This window comes from Prionailurus bengalensis, chromosome B3 (assembly GCF_016509475.1).
Source record: "Prionailurus bengalensis isolate Pbe53 chromosome B3, Fcat_Pben_1.1_paternal_pri, whole genome shotgun sequence".
NCBI lineage: Eukaryota > Metazoa > Chordata > Mammalia > Carnivora > Felidae > Prionailurus > Prionailurus bengalensis.
In genome coordinates this window covers 98382840-98397606 of record NC_057355.1, presented here as the reverse complement: position 1 = coordinate 98397606, position 14767 = coordinate 98382840, and the positions used below count along the sequence as shown (strand labels likewise).

At 38.9% G+C, this 14767-nt stretch overlaps 1 protein-coding gene across 1 annotated transcript; it reads right to left on the bottom strand.

Moving 5' to 3' along the window:
- Positions 1 to 2927: 2927 nt before the first annotated feature.
- Positions 2928 to 6528, bottom strand: ARF6 (ADP ribosylation factor 6). The gene has a single exon (XM_043556094.1). The coding sequence runs from the start codon at positions 6260 to 6262 to the stop codon at positions 5735 to 5737; it is 528 nt and encodes a 175-aa protein (XP_043412029.1). The 5' UTR covers positions 6263 to 6528; the 3' UTR covers positions 2928 to 5734.
- Between the last annotated feature and the right edge of the window lie 8239 nt (positions 6529 to 14767).

Below are 14767 nucleotides of genomic sequence, written 5' to 3'. Positions count from 1 at the left end.
AACTACAAGTGCTTTTATTTTTTAAAGCCCATTTGTAAATGTCCTCCATAAAATTTACTCCCATAACTCCTGTTAAATTATTGTTTAGTTTCTCTTTTAAGACAGTTACAGATTCTTACATTCTACCACGTAAGCAGTATAGAACAACTCTCTAGGCAAGAAATAATTCATGTGTGAATTTCCTAGTTTATATCACTTGGAGGAATTAACACCAGAAGAAACCAAATATCCTGTGACATGTTAGTTTCCAAGTCAACAAAACACTTCCTCTTACAAAGTTTCATAATATAAAATACTGGACTCAGGACTTGATTACAGTAATACCAACTGAATAAAAGTCCGTTCTATGATGTTATCTGAACCTATTCCAAACTAATCTAGGTTATCTGGAGGAAAGGGCCCTTCAACAGGGAAACACATTTAACTTATATCCAGAAACCAGTACAACTACCATAAAAATAAGGGAAACAATTTTAATGAAATGATTCACAAGATCTTAAAGAATGTTAAAATTGAACTTGAAAAACTACTGATTCCACACATTTAAATTTCAGAGGAAAAAACCTCCAGGTTAGACTACTCAATCACAAGTCTCAAGGATCACTAAATGTTCAAGTGTGGTAAATTGTATGTGCTGTTCCTTAAAGTTTTGATAAGACTCATTCATTCATTAACCATGGTCTTTTACTTTGGATTGTTGGATTTCCTATATATTTTGGTAATATTTTAAAAACTGGGGTTTAGACTTGGGGTCAACCAACTTTTTTAATAAGGGCCAGATAGTAAATATTTCAGGCTTTTCAGGCTAACTACTGTCACCTAGTCACCCTTGTTTTTTCAGTCTGTAAAAATCCTTTAAAAATGTAAAAACCATTCCTTTACTCCCTATAAAACAGGTCACGGCCACATTTGCCCTAGGCTCAGTTCCCCACCCCTGCTCTATATACCATACAGTATTATCTTTCTGTTACTATGTCAATTCCACTGATATTTTTCAAGTATTTGCTCAAATGTCACTTTCTCAATAAGGCCTCTGAAGACATTCCTACCTGTCCTCCTATATACATAACATACTATGTAATACATAGTACATCACCTTACATAGCTTAATTCATTATTTGATCTTTGTTATTTCCCCCCACCCCACCCCCACCAGCATAAATTACATGAAAGCAGATATTGTATTTTTTTCACTGATGGATCTCCTGTACCTAGACCAGTAGCAGGTAGATCAGTAGGCTCTCAATAAATAAATCTACTCTTGCAACTATAAAACAAATACTACGGAGGAGATATATATCCAAATGAAATAATTTAACTAGTAGAAAAGTTTTCAAGGACAAGATTGACAAATACGTTGCTTTTAAAATTGTTTCAAGTAGTCATAAAACATTTTAGAGGAAAAAAAATATTCAAAATTAAAGCATTTTCTTACTGTCCCACAAAATGGTTTTTCTTACAGACTAATTCCCAGGAAGGTTACCATTACTTTAGCTTACTTATAACATATTTCAGTTGTCATTCCTAAACCTCTCTACAGACTTGTTCTGCCTCTTTGATCTCACTTGTATGTATTCCTTGCCCACTGAACTCACTAATCTAGTTTGGCAAGTTTAAAGTTTAGCAAATCAGGGAAAAGTTACTTTACCTCTTCTACAGTTCTATGTCCCACCATTCTCTTTTTTTCATAAACTTCCTAATATTGCAATCTTTCCTACTTTGTCTTCAGCATTCAATATAAACAAAACAAAAAATTAATTCTATTGAAGGTTATACTCCAAATACATTATGCTCAGTGATTAGGCAGACTTAAAAGTTTCTAATTGTTGTATGTGGTTTTACAATTTTTCCCTACAAGCAACAAGATTTGTCTTACCATACCCTGATAGATACTTGGCAAGATACTGACGGTTAACTGGGAATTTAGTAAGCTCCACCACCATTCAGATTATGGCTACTATGTTTCTTTTCTTTTCTTTTTTTTTTTTAACATTTATTTTTTGGAGACAGTGAGCGGGGAAGGGGCAGAGAGAGAGGAGTCACAGAATCCAAAACAGGGTCCAAGCTCTGACTTGTCAGCACAGAGGCGGACACAGGGCTTGAACTCACAAACTGCAAGATCACGACCTGAGCCAAAGTCAGATGCTTAACCGACTGAGCCACCCAGGTCCCCCATGGCTACTATATTTCTAAACATATGAAAAACATAAAAACCCACTAAAGAGAAAAATATTTTCTACTTCTAGCACTGATAAATTGATACTTGGCAGCCATTAGTAAATCACAGTAGTAAATATATTAACATTGATGTGGGGAGTAAATCACACTAGAGAATACACTAAGACATTCTAAAATCAAGCTACAAAAATTGCTGATACAAGAGGGAATGCTTATAGAAAAGGAAATGTGTTTTAAAAAAATCCTTTATCCAACAAGTTATTCTTCATCTACTCTTACTTTCTAAATGGCTACAATTCAGGCATTCTTAGGAGACAAGCAACTTTGGGTTTAGAAGACAAACTTTAAAATCTAAAAGTCATTTGTCAAGGGTTAGGACAACTCTGTAGGCCAATTCTTTAGAGATACAATTCTCTACTCCTAAAAACACTAAGGTTGTGATTTTGGAAAAATGGTAGAATAGAAACTGCTTAGCAGCTTCAATTTTTCAAAATTATTTTCAAGTGCTTTTGTTTATATTAATCTAAATAATCACAAAATCAGAGTAAGTTTGGTGGAATTAAATCAGTACAAAACTTTTTTATACACTCAGCATTGTAAGAACCAAACTGAATCTTTTTTGTTCTTATAACAGCTAGGTGACTCCCAAATTGAGTCATTTATACCATATTTCCCTGGAGAATAACATGGCCCAACACACCACATGTCCCACTTAATCTAGTCCAAACGAGTAACATAACGTGAGAAACTGCACTGTGTAATTCCTTTATTTTCTGCATATTAGTGCTTTACCAACACTACAACCATAAAGAACACAATTCCAAGTACTGTACTTTTTAGTTTGGGGAGATCACAGTCTACAGACTCATTTACTTATATTAGACAAGATTAACCTCATTCAAAAACTTACTGCAGTTTATAAATTCACATAAATACAGAAATTGATGCAATTAAACAAAAACTTCAGGATCTTTTTTAAATTCTAGATTTTAACTTTTTTTCTGCAGGCTATAATTACCTGCCCCGTGATTACCAATAGTTATGGTTCAATTTAACTACATCAATTATCCACCTTTTATATCCTTCAAGAAAATGTAAATGAAAATTACAAGTTCTTACCAAAAAGTTTAGGGTTTTCCAAATTTCAAATATTTGCTTCCCCCCTCCCCCCTTCAGTTAGACAGTTCAAATAAACTAAAAATAACCACCACATCTCACCTGCAACATTCAATAGCAATCACTTGATGTATAAAATTTTAACTATGCTCCCAGGTATTTTAAAACACACAAAAAAAATGGCTGCCTATCAATCTGTCTGTCACAAGTTAGAAATACTACATTTAAGAATTAAGATGAGGGTTTCAAGTTTCCTCCAGTTTAGGCATTTATACCTTTGTGCTTGTCTTGTCTAAGGATGTTACTTTAACATTGATATTTGTATAACCCATGTTTATATACCTTAAAATGCAATCACTTAAAACACTTAAGAATTAAATTTATGGTGGAGCTTTGGGAATTTTAAAAGCAACTAAAATGTTCTCGGATATGTCTGTCAGCTTGATTTCTAGAGATCTTTCTAAAGCAAAACTGAGAACTCTGTACCTTAGTTGCACTTTGAATTCAAAAATCCCTCTGCACCATCAGGAGCCTACAACATAGCACCTTTTCTCATCTGCTTTAAGTAAAATGTTTGTCAAGAGTTTTACTTTGAATAGTTAACTTTTTATAGCCTTATGCTTCTCATACATCTTTGGTAAAAGCTCCGTTATACAATATGGCCAAAGCACGAAGGACCAATACTGTCCAACTATGTACCATGATATCCCGCTCCATTTTAGTTTTCAGACACCCTCATGAACAAAACCCACTCTACCTTCTCCTGTATACTGCCTTTGCAGTCTACATTTCTTAAATTCCCTATGTTTAATTCCTTGAGGATCTCTAAAATTAATCCTTAAGGCTATATGAGAACCAGATGCTGCTCACAATTCTGTATCAAGCATTAACATTTGGTTCAAAGTATCAATCATAGTGGTCTCAATAACCTAGTTACCGGTCCTAACAAGCTAAGCAAGTAATCTTGCTAGGACCTGGATATCACCAGTGAGCACAATGCTTACCCTTGAAGAAAAATAAGTTTACATTCATTGTCATCTGTAGGTTCGTTTTCTTCATCCTACTTCCCCTTTGTCATTCCTCAAGTCTACACATAATTCATTCATCACATTTCCTTCCTTAAAGGAGATAGTGTATTAATGAACCAACAGGGTATCTGACTTATTCTTTGTATGAGTTAATCCTACAAACAGAATTAAATACTTTTTTCATAAAACATCTTTTCCAGTGTTCTAATTAATGGAGATGTGGATCACTCATCTATAAAAAGACTTCTATCTTCAGCTTAATCACTTGCTCTAACGTGAAAACAGGAATGTGTTTTTCCAACTAGGTAGAAGGTGTATTTAATTTGAATTGTTAGATGCTTTATTAATGGACAAAGTAAACATTCTAATAATTTTTTTAACTATTGGTCTTAGATATTCAAAACGTGGTAAAGTATATATTCCAGTTTTGCCCCAAAGTCACGTAAGATATCTACAGAGATCTCATGTGTGTGTGGCATACACCATTATTGCTCCACTTTCTGGAAAAAGTCTACTTTTAAAGTTAAAAAAGAGGGAAAACAGCAAAGTTGCTAACTTTGCAGTGAAAAAAAACCTGTGTTCTTGACGGGTTACGCTTTCGTATCTTTATGCAGTGTAAGTTGGCTATGTAATAAGGAACTTGAGCTTTATCCCTACTCATGCATGATGTATGTTTCAGAACTTAATAGCTGACATTTCAAAAAACTTCTTACATTACCTGTTTAACATACTGATGTGCAACTGGAACATATTACAATGATATTACTCATGATTTGCCACTGTAGGCTAAGTTTACTACACTGGTCTTAGATATAAAAGGTCACATTTGAAATTACTAAGTTAAAGGTAAAACTCAGAGGGGAGGGGTAAAGGCCTTAAATATAAAAGACAAACGGCAGTTTGATTAAGCAATAATTTTCAGTTTACTAGATGAAACAGACTTGCAACATAGTCTGCATGAATGCAAAATAAGCCATCTACAGCAAGTGATAAGGAAACTGGGCAAAAAGGAAAAAAGCATACATTGCAAAAAAGATTCTCTCGAAATAAAAAATCAAACCATTATTATAAAGGACTTTACCAAAAACTGCTATATTTCCCCCATCCCATTTGCTGGAAGTCATTAAGAGCATCTAGCACTTTGTGTTCATGGCAAATGTCAGATCAGAGCTTCCTAACGCAAAGCAAAAAAAAACAAAAACAAAAACAAAAAAAAGAACGAAAAAAAACAAAAAAAAAGAAACAAAAAAAAGGAAACCCCTAACCCCCCCCCTCCCCAACCGTAGAACAGTAACTCCAGAGTTCAAATTCAAAAGAAGAGAAAGTGGCAATTCAAAGAGGTGATGGTGGCGATAATCCTATGAATGGGTTTTTGATTTCTCTCCTTCCGGGGGATAGGTGGAGAATGCTCATTAGGATTTGTAGTTAGAGGTTAACCATGTGAGCCCCTCATAGAGTCCATCCCCTGAGGTGGCACAGGAGGGCTGCACATACCAGTTCCTGTCCCGAATCCGGGTCAGGCCCAGTTTCTCCTGGATCTCGTGGGGTTTCATGGCATCAGGCAGGTCCTGTTTGTTGGCAAAGATGAGGATTATGGCGTCCCTCATCTCCCGGTCATTGATAATGCGGTGCAGCTCCTGGCGGGCCTCGTCGATGCGGTCGCGGTCGGCGCAGTCCACTACGAAGATCAGACCCTGGGTCCCGGTGTAGTAATGCCGCCAGAGCGGCCGGATCTTGTCCTGGCCGCCCACATCCCATACGTTGAACTTGACGTTTTTGTAAGTCACCGTCTCCACGTTGAAACCCACTGTGGGGATGGTGGTCACCGACTGGCCCAGCTTCAACTTGTACAGGATTGTTGTCTTGCCGGCCGCGTCCAGGCCCAACATGAGGATCCGCATTTCCTTGTTCCCGAAGATCTTGGATAGCACCTTCCCCATCGCGTCGGAGGAGCCGGGGCCGGGGGCATTCAGGTGTCCCGGGTCCCCTCAGCCAACAACGCCGCAGCCGCCGCGAAACCGAAACGAAGCCTCCCGGCCGCGAGGGCGCCCGTGCGGCCTGCGTGGGAGTCGCCTCCTCCTCGGGGCAGAGGCCCGGGCTCGCGACTCACTCGGGCATCACCGACCGCACAACTTGATTCCTCCAGACGCCGCTGCCGCCGGGGCCCTGAGTCTGCGCCGGGAGAGCCGCCGCCCTGCTGAGGCGCGGCCCGGCCCGGAACTGCCCTTCCCCCCGCGAGCGCCGCGCGAGCGCCGCCGCGGTTCCCGCTCCTCCGCCTTCTCCTCACTCCGCCGCGGGAGACCGAGGCCCTCCGGCCCGCCCGCCGGTCCACCAGCACCGGGCACACCGACCCAGGCCACCCGAGAGTCAGCGCGGCTCCGGCGCCTCGTCAGGTCATTGATCCTCGCGGGAACTTGGTGCGCCGCCTGCAGAGACACAGAGAGGAAGAAGGGAGTTACTGGCGGAGCACCAGAGGGGAGCGGAGGCCGAGGTGGCCCGCTTTCCCAGCTCAGTCCAGGAGGTTACCTCCAGCCGCCGCCCTGAGCGCGGGCTCCCTCTGGCCTCCACCTCCTCCTCCTCCCAGCTCTGCCGCTGCCGCCGCCGGAAAAGGCGCCGAAGAAACCGCCTCACTTCCCCTCCCGATCACGCAGGCGCAACAAGGCCGACCGTTCAACGAGAGCGACCTCTGTAAGGAGAGCGGTCCGCGCGCCAAGCGTCAGGGGCGCCACGCGCGGAGGGGGCGGGGCTACGGCGGCTCGGAGGCCTCGCGGGTGCGGCCAGACCCTAGACCCGCGAAACTCGGACTTTGACCCACGCCCACCTGTCGCTACAATAGCGGCCCCAGTACTTTCTGCGTTTCTCTTCCGCGTGCTCTCCTCATCCATTTTCCTCGAACCAGAGGAGCAAATCCACTGGGGAGCTCTACAGGGTGGGGCCGCGGGCAGCCCGCTCCCGCGGTCAAGGCCTCCCCACGCTTGCTACTTCCAGACCTGTTCTCAGACGTCGGTGCCCGCCGTGTGCACCGCGAGTTCCCTCCATCCCGCCCCAGCTGTCGCGCGTCCTCAGTCTCCCAGGAAAGCCCTACAACAGCCTGCTGTTACAGTCCTGCTGTTTCTGCGTCTCCCCCAACTCCTCCTTGGCCTCCCTTATCCCTCGTGTTCTGTTCATTTCTTGAAAGACAAGTGGGAGGCCCGTGTTTTGTGTGGAATCTGCTAGACAGCGCGGCGCTTTTACTAGGCTTGGGTTACCAATGAAACCCTTCTTGTGAGTGTTTGAGCCCTGTCTTTTATAGATCTCTTCAGGACCCGTCCACGTTACTTAAAAGTAACAGTGTTACCAAGAGTTCCCGTGCCTTGGCGCATTTTCAGCTTTTTAAGGTGAAAACTTTTCCTGTTCAAGTATTTACGTCCTTTTAGTGTGATGAAGCGGTAACTTCTCACCCACACTCTCTTGACTTTAAGAAGCCTAGTGATAATAATCTTAGCATACGGTTTAGAATCAGAAAGACTAACTAGATCTAGGCCTGGATCTAGGCATTTAACCTTGCTAAGTTTGTTATCTCGTGTGTAAACCAAGTGTAATGCCGACCTTGCTCTTTGTACTCTGTTGGAGGGTAAATAACAAAATGTTTGTGGAAGACTTCAGGAAACCTTTTTTGTATCAAATGGTTAGAGATAGAGTTAAAGCTAGGCGAAAGCTTAAAATAAATGAACCAAGGAGAGGAAAACCAGGAAATAGCTTTTTTTAAAAAGGAAGATGCTATAACAGCATAGGATAACATACTTATTTCACAATATAAGAAAACTTGATAATGGTAGATTGGTTGAATGATAACCTTTTAAGCTCCAGCTAAAATAAACTTACTGGAGTTACTAATATTCTGACAATGGTCTAATTTACTTCCCATCTGCCTTAATAGGCGCTGTCATAAAACTGAAAGAAGGATTTTGGAGTGAGAAGATTAGAGTTCAGAGGGTTGCCTTGCGTTTTATAGCTGTGAATCCTCAACCTTCATAAACTTCATTTGCTTTATAAAATCAAAGAATGATCGCTAACAAAAACAGTCACCATTTATTGAGTGTTAGTTATGGCAAACACTGTACTAAATACTGTACTTTAAATATATATTTTTAATCTGCACAGCAACCATGTGAAGTAACTTTGAATATTATTAGTATTCTACCTATGAGAAAGCTCAGGGACAAAGAGGATAAATTGTTTTTTGGAGGTCATAGCTGAGATTAAATCATGAATCTACAGGACCCTCTCTTAACCCCCACATTATGCTATCTCCCTGACTACCTCACACAATTCTTTAGAATCTCAATTACAGTATTTTTTAAAGTACTTTATAAAGTGCTACAGTACTGTTATATTTGATATGTATATAGTTACATATATATTGTTATATATTTATATTTATATGTGGCAAATAGAGGGATTGTATTTTGTTGCATTCCAACATAATAGTTTTTGACAGCAGATTCCAGTTTTTCCAAGTTGATGGGAGATTGATCTGCTGGGCTTGGATTTATTTTTCAATGGAAGGAGTGTTGTAATGAAAAACAGAAGCAGCTTGAAGACTTAGCATCTACCTGGCACTGGCACTGTGTTAGGGCTAAAAAGTTTATTTTTGAAAGCCATCTTCCATTTATATTCCACCAGAATGCAAGCTTCATTGAGGCAGAGACCTTATTTTGTCAACATAATGTCCCCAGGGATATCATCATTTGAATGAATGAATGTCATTTATACCACACAAATAAGACCAAACAAAGAAGGAAAGGGATATACTATTTTTGTCTGGGGTTAGAGTATTGGATATCTAGAGTGGGTCATCGTACAATAAATTATTTTAAGTAATAATCGTAAACAATATAATGGCCAGAAAATACAGTGAACATTTTAACTTTGTATATACAATCATGGCAGTTGAAAAGTAAGTGAATTTCAATAAAACAAAAATATCTGTAAAAAGTAACAATTTAGGCAACTATTAAATCATACCATTGATGAAACATTTTCTTGATTTCTTCTTGAAAGAGCGATTCAAAAATAGTAAATTTAAAAAATATTATTTCCATTCTTTGAAATATTTTACACAGAAACTAAAATATGCATTTATGAAACAAAGTATTACATTTCTCAATATGTACCTTGTTTCACTCTTTTAAGTTTTAAACACAAATGAATGCTCCAACACTACAGAAAAATTGATCTTTGCTTTTTAACTCAAAGCCTATAAATGAAAAGATTTCTCCAGTTTACTTAGAAACAAGGCTCCCCTTTCAGAAAACACCGTAATTTCTAATCTGTTGAACAACCACATATGTTGTCTTATGATATTCCTGACTAACATACCATGTTATACGAAAAAGATTTACTTATAAAAATGGCTTAGGTTTTTGCTTTTCAAATAAGATGAACAAGTCTGTAACAATAGCGCCCATGCTATTTACCCTATTTCTGAATTCCTAAAGCTCTTAATCATTCATTCTGTATGACTAAGTCATATATTTCTTTTTATCCCGTGCAGTGCTAATGACAATTCTGATCATACAGTGAGAATGGTCAGACTACATACCTGTTTGAGGAATATAGCATCCCTTGTTTATGGCTTCATTTTGAGCCCTTAGTCTAGACGTACCCATCATTGAGCTCTATCTAGTTTAAAGAAGACTAGAGCCCCAGGAATACTATTAGCGGTAGAAATAAAGAATAAATAAGCTATTATAAAGCATATCTTTAGAAAAATTTCTAATCCTTTCCAACCAAAACACTGAGGCAGGAGAATTAGCCCTCCCTTGGTACTATACATATCTGTTTATAAGCTCTCTAAGAGAGGTTTCATGTCCTTTTCATTTTTGAACCCTAAGTCCCTACCATAGTACTGGGCATGTAGTAAAATAAAGTCTCAAATATTTAAAAAAAAATTTTTTTTAATTTTTTTTTTCAACGTTTATTTATTTTTGGGACAGAGAGAGACAGAGCATGAACGGGGGAGGGGCAGAGAGAGAGGGAGACACAGAATCGGAAGCAGGCTCCAGGCTCCAAGCCATCAGCCCAGAGCCCGACGCGGGGCTCGAACTCACGTACCACGAGATCGTGACCTGGCTGAAGTCAGACGCTTAACCGACTGCGCCACCCAGGCGCCCCTAAAAAAATTTTTTTAACGTTTATTTATTTTTGAGAGACAGAGCACAAGTGAGGGAGGGGCAGAGAAAGAGGGAGACACAGAATCTGAAGCAGGATCCAGGCTCTGAGCTGTCAGCACAGAGCCCAATGCGGGGCTTAAACTCACAAACCATAAGATCGTGACCTGAATCGAAGTCGGACGCCCAACCAAGCCACCCAGGCACCCCAAGTCTCAAATATTTTTTGATGATAATGTAGTGAAGATCAAGACTCTCAAAAATAAAACTAAAAAATCCAATTAAGACAATGAAAACAATTTTAATTTGTAAGTATTCTTGGTAACTTTAATGGATACAAATATTTAAAAATATTTGAAGAGACACTGGGAACCAAAATAATAGTTCACTCGTTTGTCCTCTTTCTGTGTTCGCTAAGAAATCACTTTCTAGTTCTTCCTCTTTAACCAGAAAAAAAGTTATATTCCAATCAAAACCTTGAGCTATGCCTGAGTACGAAGACTTCATCTCATTTTTAGGAATATTAAAGGTGAAAATGATAAAGCTAAAAACACATTGAATTATAGCTGATATTTTAGCAAATTGCTTAATAGTCACTGCTTCAGACCACAAAAAGAAACATTGAGGCAACATGTTCTAGTGGCACAAGTGAATAGAAAAGGCTGAATGACATCCTTAAATTACTCCCAACACTCCTTGATTAGGTTTAACCTGGGTAAGTTATTCATCCTCACTGATCACCATTTTGTTCTATTTCTGCAATGGAGACATCTCTTAATTGATTAGGGCAGTATTTATTTTTTCCCTTTAGAGTTGAAAGAGCTGAGCCACTGAGAAGGGTAAGCTACTTTCTTAAGATGAATAAAATGGTACAGAGGAGATTCAAATTAAGATTTTTTTTGATCCAAGGCTGGTGTTCTTTTTTCTACTGTACCAAATAATTGTGTGAACTCAGTAAGCTGGACTAGATCAATAGTTTTCAGCCCTGGCTGCATATTAAAATCACCTGGAGCATTTTAAAACTGCATAAATGCTTGGGTCCCACCCCACATCAATGGAGCCAAAATATCTATGCTGGAAGTTCTACCCACCAGTATTTTTTTAAGGCCTCCTTGAGTGATTCTAATGTATCGCTAAAATTGGAAACGACTGAACTAATTGCTAACTTCCCTTCACATTAAAAAGTCTATGAATCCTGAACTCTACTTATTTTGTTATTCCTCATCCCCAAGATACATATCTCCACCCACAATTTTTTGCATAGTATAGTGCAGTAATACTTTAATCACTGGTATAACTTACCAAGATATTCGACCTGTCAGAAAAAGGCATAAATATTTCTGAGATTCTTGTTAAAAAAGTATTCTGAAAATCTGCTAACATTATAGCCGAAGTTATTGAATTATTAATGAAACCACTCTCAACTAGTCAGCGCCAATGAAAAGAAAGTAAGATGGAATACTTGGCAACCATAGGATGATCAAATTCATAAGCTCTAGATTAACTTGTCTGTGGATACTTGCCATTTGGCTGCTCAGTATGCAAATACCTCTCCTATTTGATTTAATCCCAAACTAGGTAGAAGGGAAGAAGAAGGCGGGCAAATAGATGCATTCCTTTTCCTATCTCCCTGGTAGCTAGGGTTTGGGTAAGTGGGCTCAACCACTTAATCAATGTCCTACAAGCTTTGAATTTTGAGAGATTCAGAATTACAGAGTTGCTGTGACAAGTGCCCAGAGTGACTGAGTCCAATAAGATGGTGGCAGAAGTGCCAATGGCAACAAGTGTTATAGTAAAAGCACCAGAAAACCGTTCTGTGGCATAGTCTCAACAGGGCCTTTTCTCTGTCTCTACAATCTTCCTGACAATTCTTTGGTCTCCTAATATACTTCCAATAAAATTATTTTCAGTTCAAATTAACCATGGTCAGTTTGATTGTAAATAAGAATGCTGAATGGCAAACATTTTAATTTAAAGAATGAAAAATAAAATCTTTGACTAGGACATTTGGGTAGCTCAGTTGATTAAGCATCTGACTTGATTTTGGCTCAGGTCATGATCTTACAGTTTGTGGGATCGAGCCCCGGGTCAGGATCTGAGCTGATACCGTGGAGTCTGCTTGGGATTCACTCTCTCCCTCCCTCTCTGCCCCTCCCCCGTTTGTGCTTGTGCTTTATCTCTCAAAACAAATAAACATGAAAAAAATAATAAACAAATGAGTAAAAAATCTTTAACATTGTGCAAACTAGAGATCTGATTATGCTAGTAATTTTACCATTATGTGGCCATTTGGAGATGGAGTCAGACGAGTAGAATTCTAGAATCATCATTTCCAACCAGTTAAAGTTGTGTTTTTTTTTTCATGGAAGTATATGACTATCATTTTTATATCAACCATTTGAATTAAGATTGTTGGAGTGGGAAACATTTCATTTCCTGGAGATAATCATAACATTTCCTGTTAAGAAGAAGCATATAGAGGAGCCTGGGTAGCTCAGCTGTTAAAGCGTCTGACTCTTGATTTTGGCTTAGATCATGATCTCACAGTTGTGAGATCCAGCCCCGCGTGGAGCCCCACATCTCTGCCCACATCTCTGCACTGGAAATGGAACCTGCTTGAGATTCTCTCTCTCCTTCTCCCTCTGCTCCTCCCTCATTTGCGCCCACCCCCCTCTCTCTCTGGGGGAAAAAAAAGAAGCATATCATGTCAGAAATTTGGTTTTAGGTATCAGGAAAGTATTTTTAAGCTAAAACAAGATTATTATTTCTGTCTAAACTGACAAAGAATGCAATATTGATTTTCTGAAAAAGTTTTTTTTTTTTTTTTTAAGAACAGAGCAGCTAAGTCATTCAGATTGCTTAACTGAATCCTCCAAGCTTTGTAATTAAGTAATAAAACAACAGTTTGTGTGTAGTGTTTACAGTAAGTGTTGTCGGGCTCTGTACTATCAGTTACTCAGATGTGTTGTTATTATACAATAATGTACTGTATGGCTGTGTGTTGGTATGGATAGTGTGCTCTTCAGGAAGATATTCAAGGAACACCAAATAGCTGAGGGCTAAAACTAACCTTGTTCTATCTTTATGGTGGTTCCAGCTTTAAATTTCTTAATTTATATGCTTTGTTTTTTTGCTTTATCTTGTTTTGTTTCTGTTTTGTTAGTTTTCTCCTGTTGTTAGAGATATATGAAGGAAACGGCATGTAAGTAAAATACTGACCTCTGATTGATAAATGAGTCACAATGGTACTAAACAAATAGATTTACTGATTTAAAACATCATGCAATATTAGCTCTTTATATTAGTTTTTTTTTTTTTCCTTTAGCATAGTATTCTGCATTTGATCTGCCTTACTTCCTGACTTGCTGGTAAGGGATTCAGCTTCTCAAGGAGATCTTTCTAATGGCCAAGTTGGTGGTGAAAGCAAAGATGGAAGAACTTTCCATGTTAGAGGACCCAGAGAAAACATTAATCTTCCAAATCTCAAGAAAAGGTGGTAAGCCACTAAATTTAAAACTGTTTATGGATTAGAAACCAAATAAATAAGATGATTTTAAATGCCACGCAGTGCTGCTTCAGAGAGAGAACAAATGAATGAATATAAAAATGAGTGAGAAAGAAGAAGAAAGGAAGGAAGAAGAAAAAGAAGGGAGGAATAAAGGAGAAAAGGAGATAATTGTGTTGAAAAAGGGAGGTTGGCAATCTTGTAAACTGATACCTTAACCTAATCCAAACCTAGCTTTGGGTTAGAAAGGAAAGATTCCTTAGAAAAACATAACCAGGTAGATTAAGATGAGATTTCCTCCTCCATAACCTTCTTTTATTTTGCTTTGTGTACACGTCATAGGCATACCAAGAACAAACAAGGGAGCAGTTTTTGCTGTTGAGTACCTTTGGACTTTCAGTATACAACTGTCTGTAGTAGGTCCTATTCTAAGATACAGTTTTGAGCATAGTGTCCAAAATTTATGTGTGGAAATGGTTGTAAAATCCTAGGTAAATGTTGCACTATAACCAATTTAACAATGATTTATCTGGGCAAAATTTATGGGTTTGTTTCCTTTCTGTGTTAAGAAAGATTTATGTTTCAATAGGCTTAGAAAGACACCTACTGGATTGTGTGTCCACAGTAATAGATAATATAAACCTACTAAGCCAAAATCTGGCTTCAGGGTAACATTACAATTTCACAGACTGGAGTCTAGAGTGCTATGACTGTGGAAGGAAGGTCAGCTACCCAGTGTGCCACCTTCCCAAACTAGATTATTGCTGGAAAAGGAAAGTTCTAGAATT

Coding starts and splice junctions, on each gene's coding strand:
- ARF6 (XM_043556094.1), bottom strand. CDS start 6,262: ATGGGGAAGGTGCTATCCAAGATCTTCGGGAACAAGGAAATGCGGATC.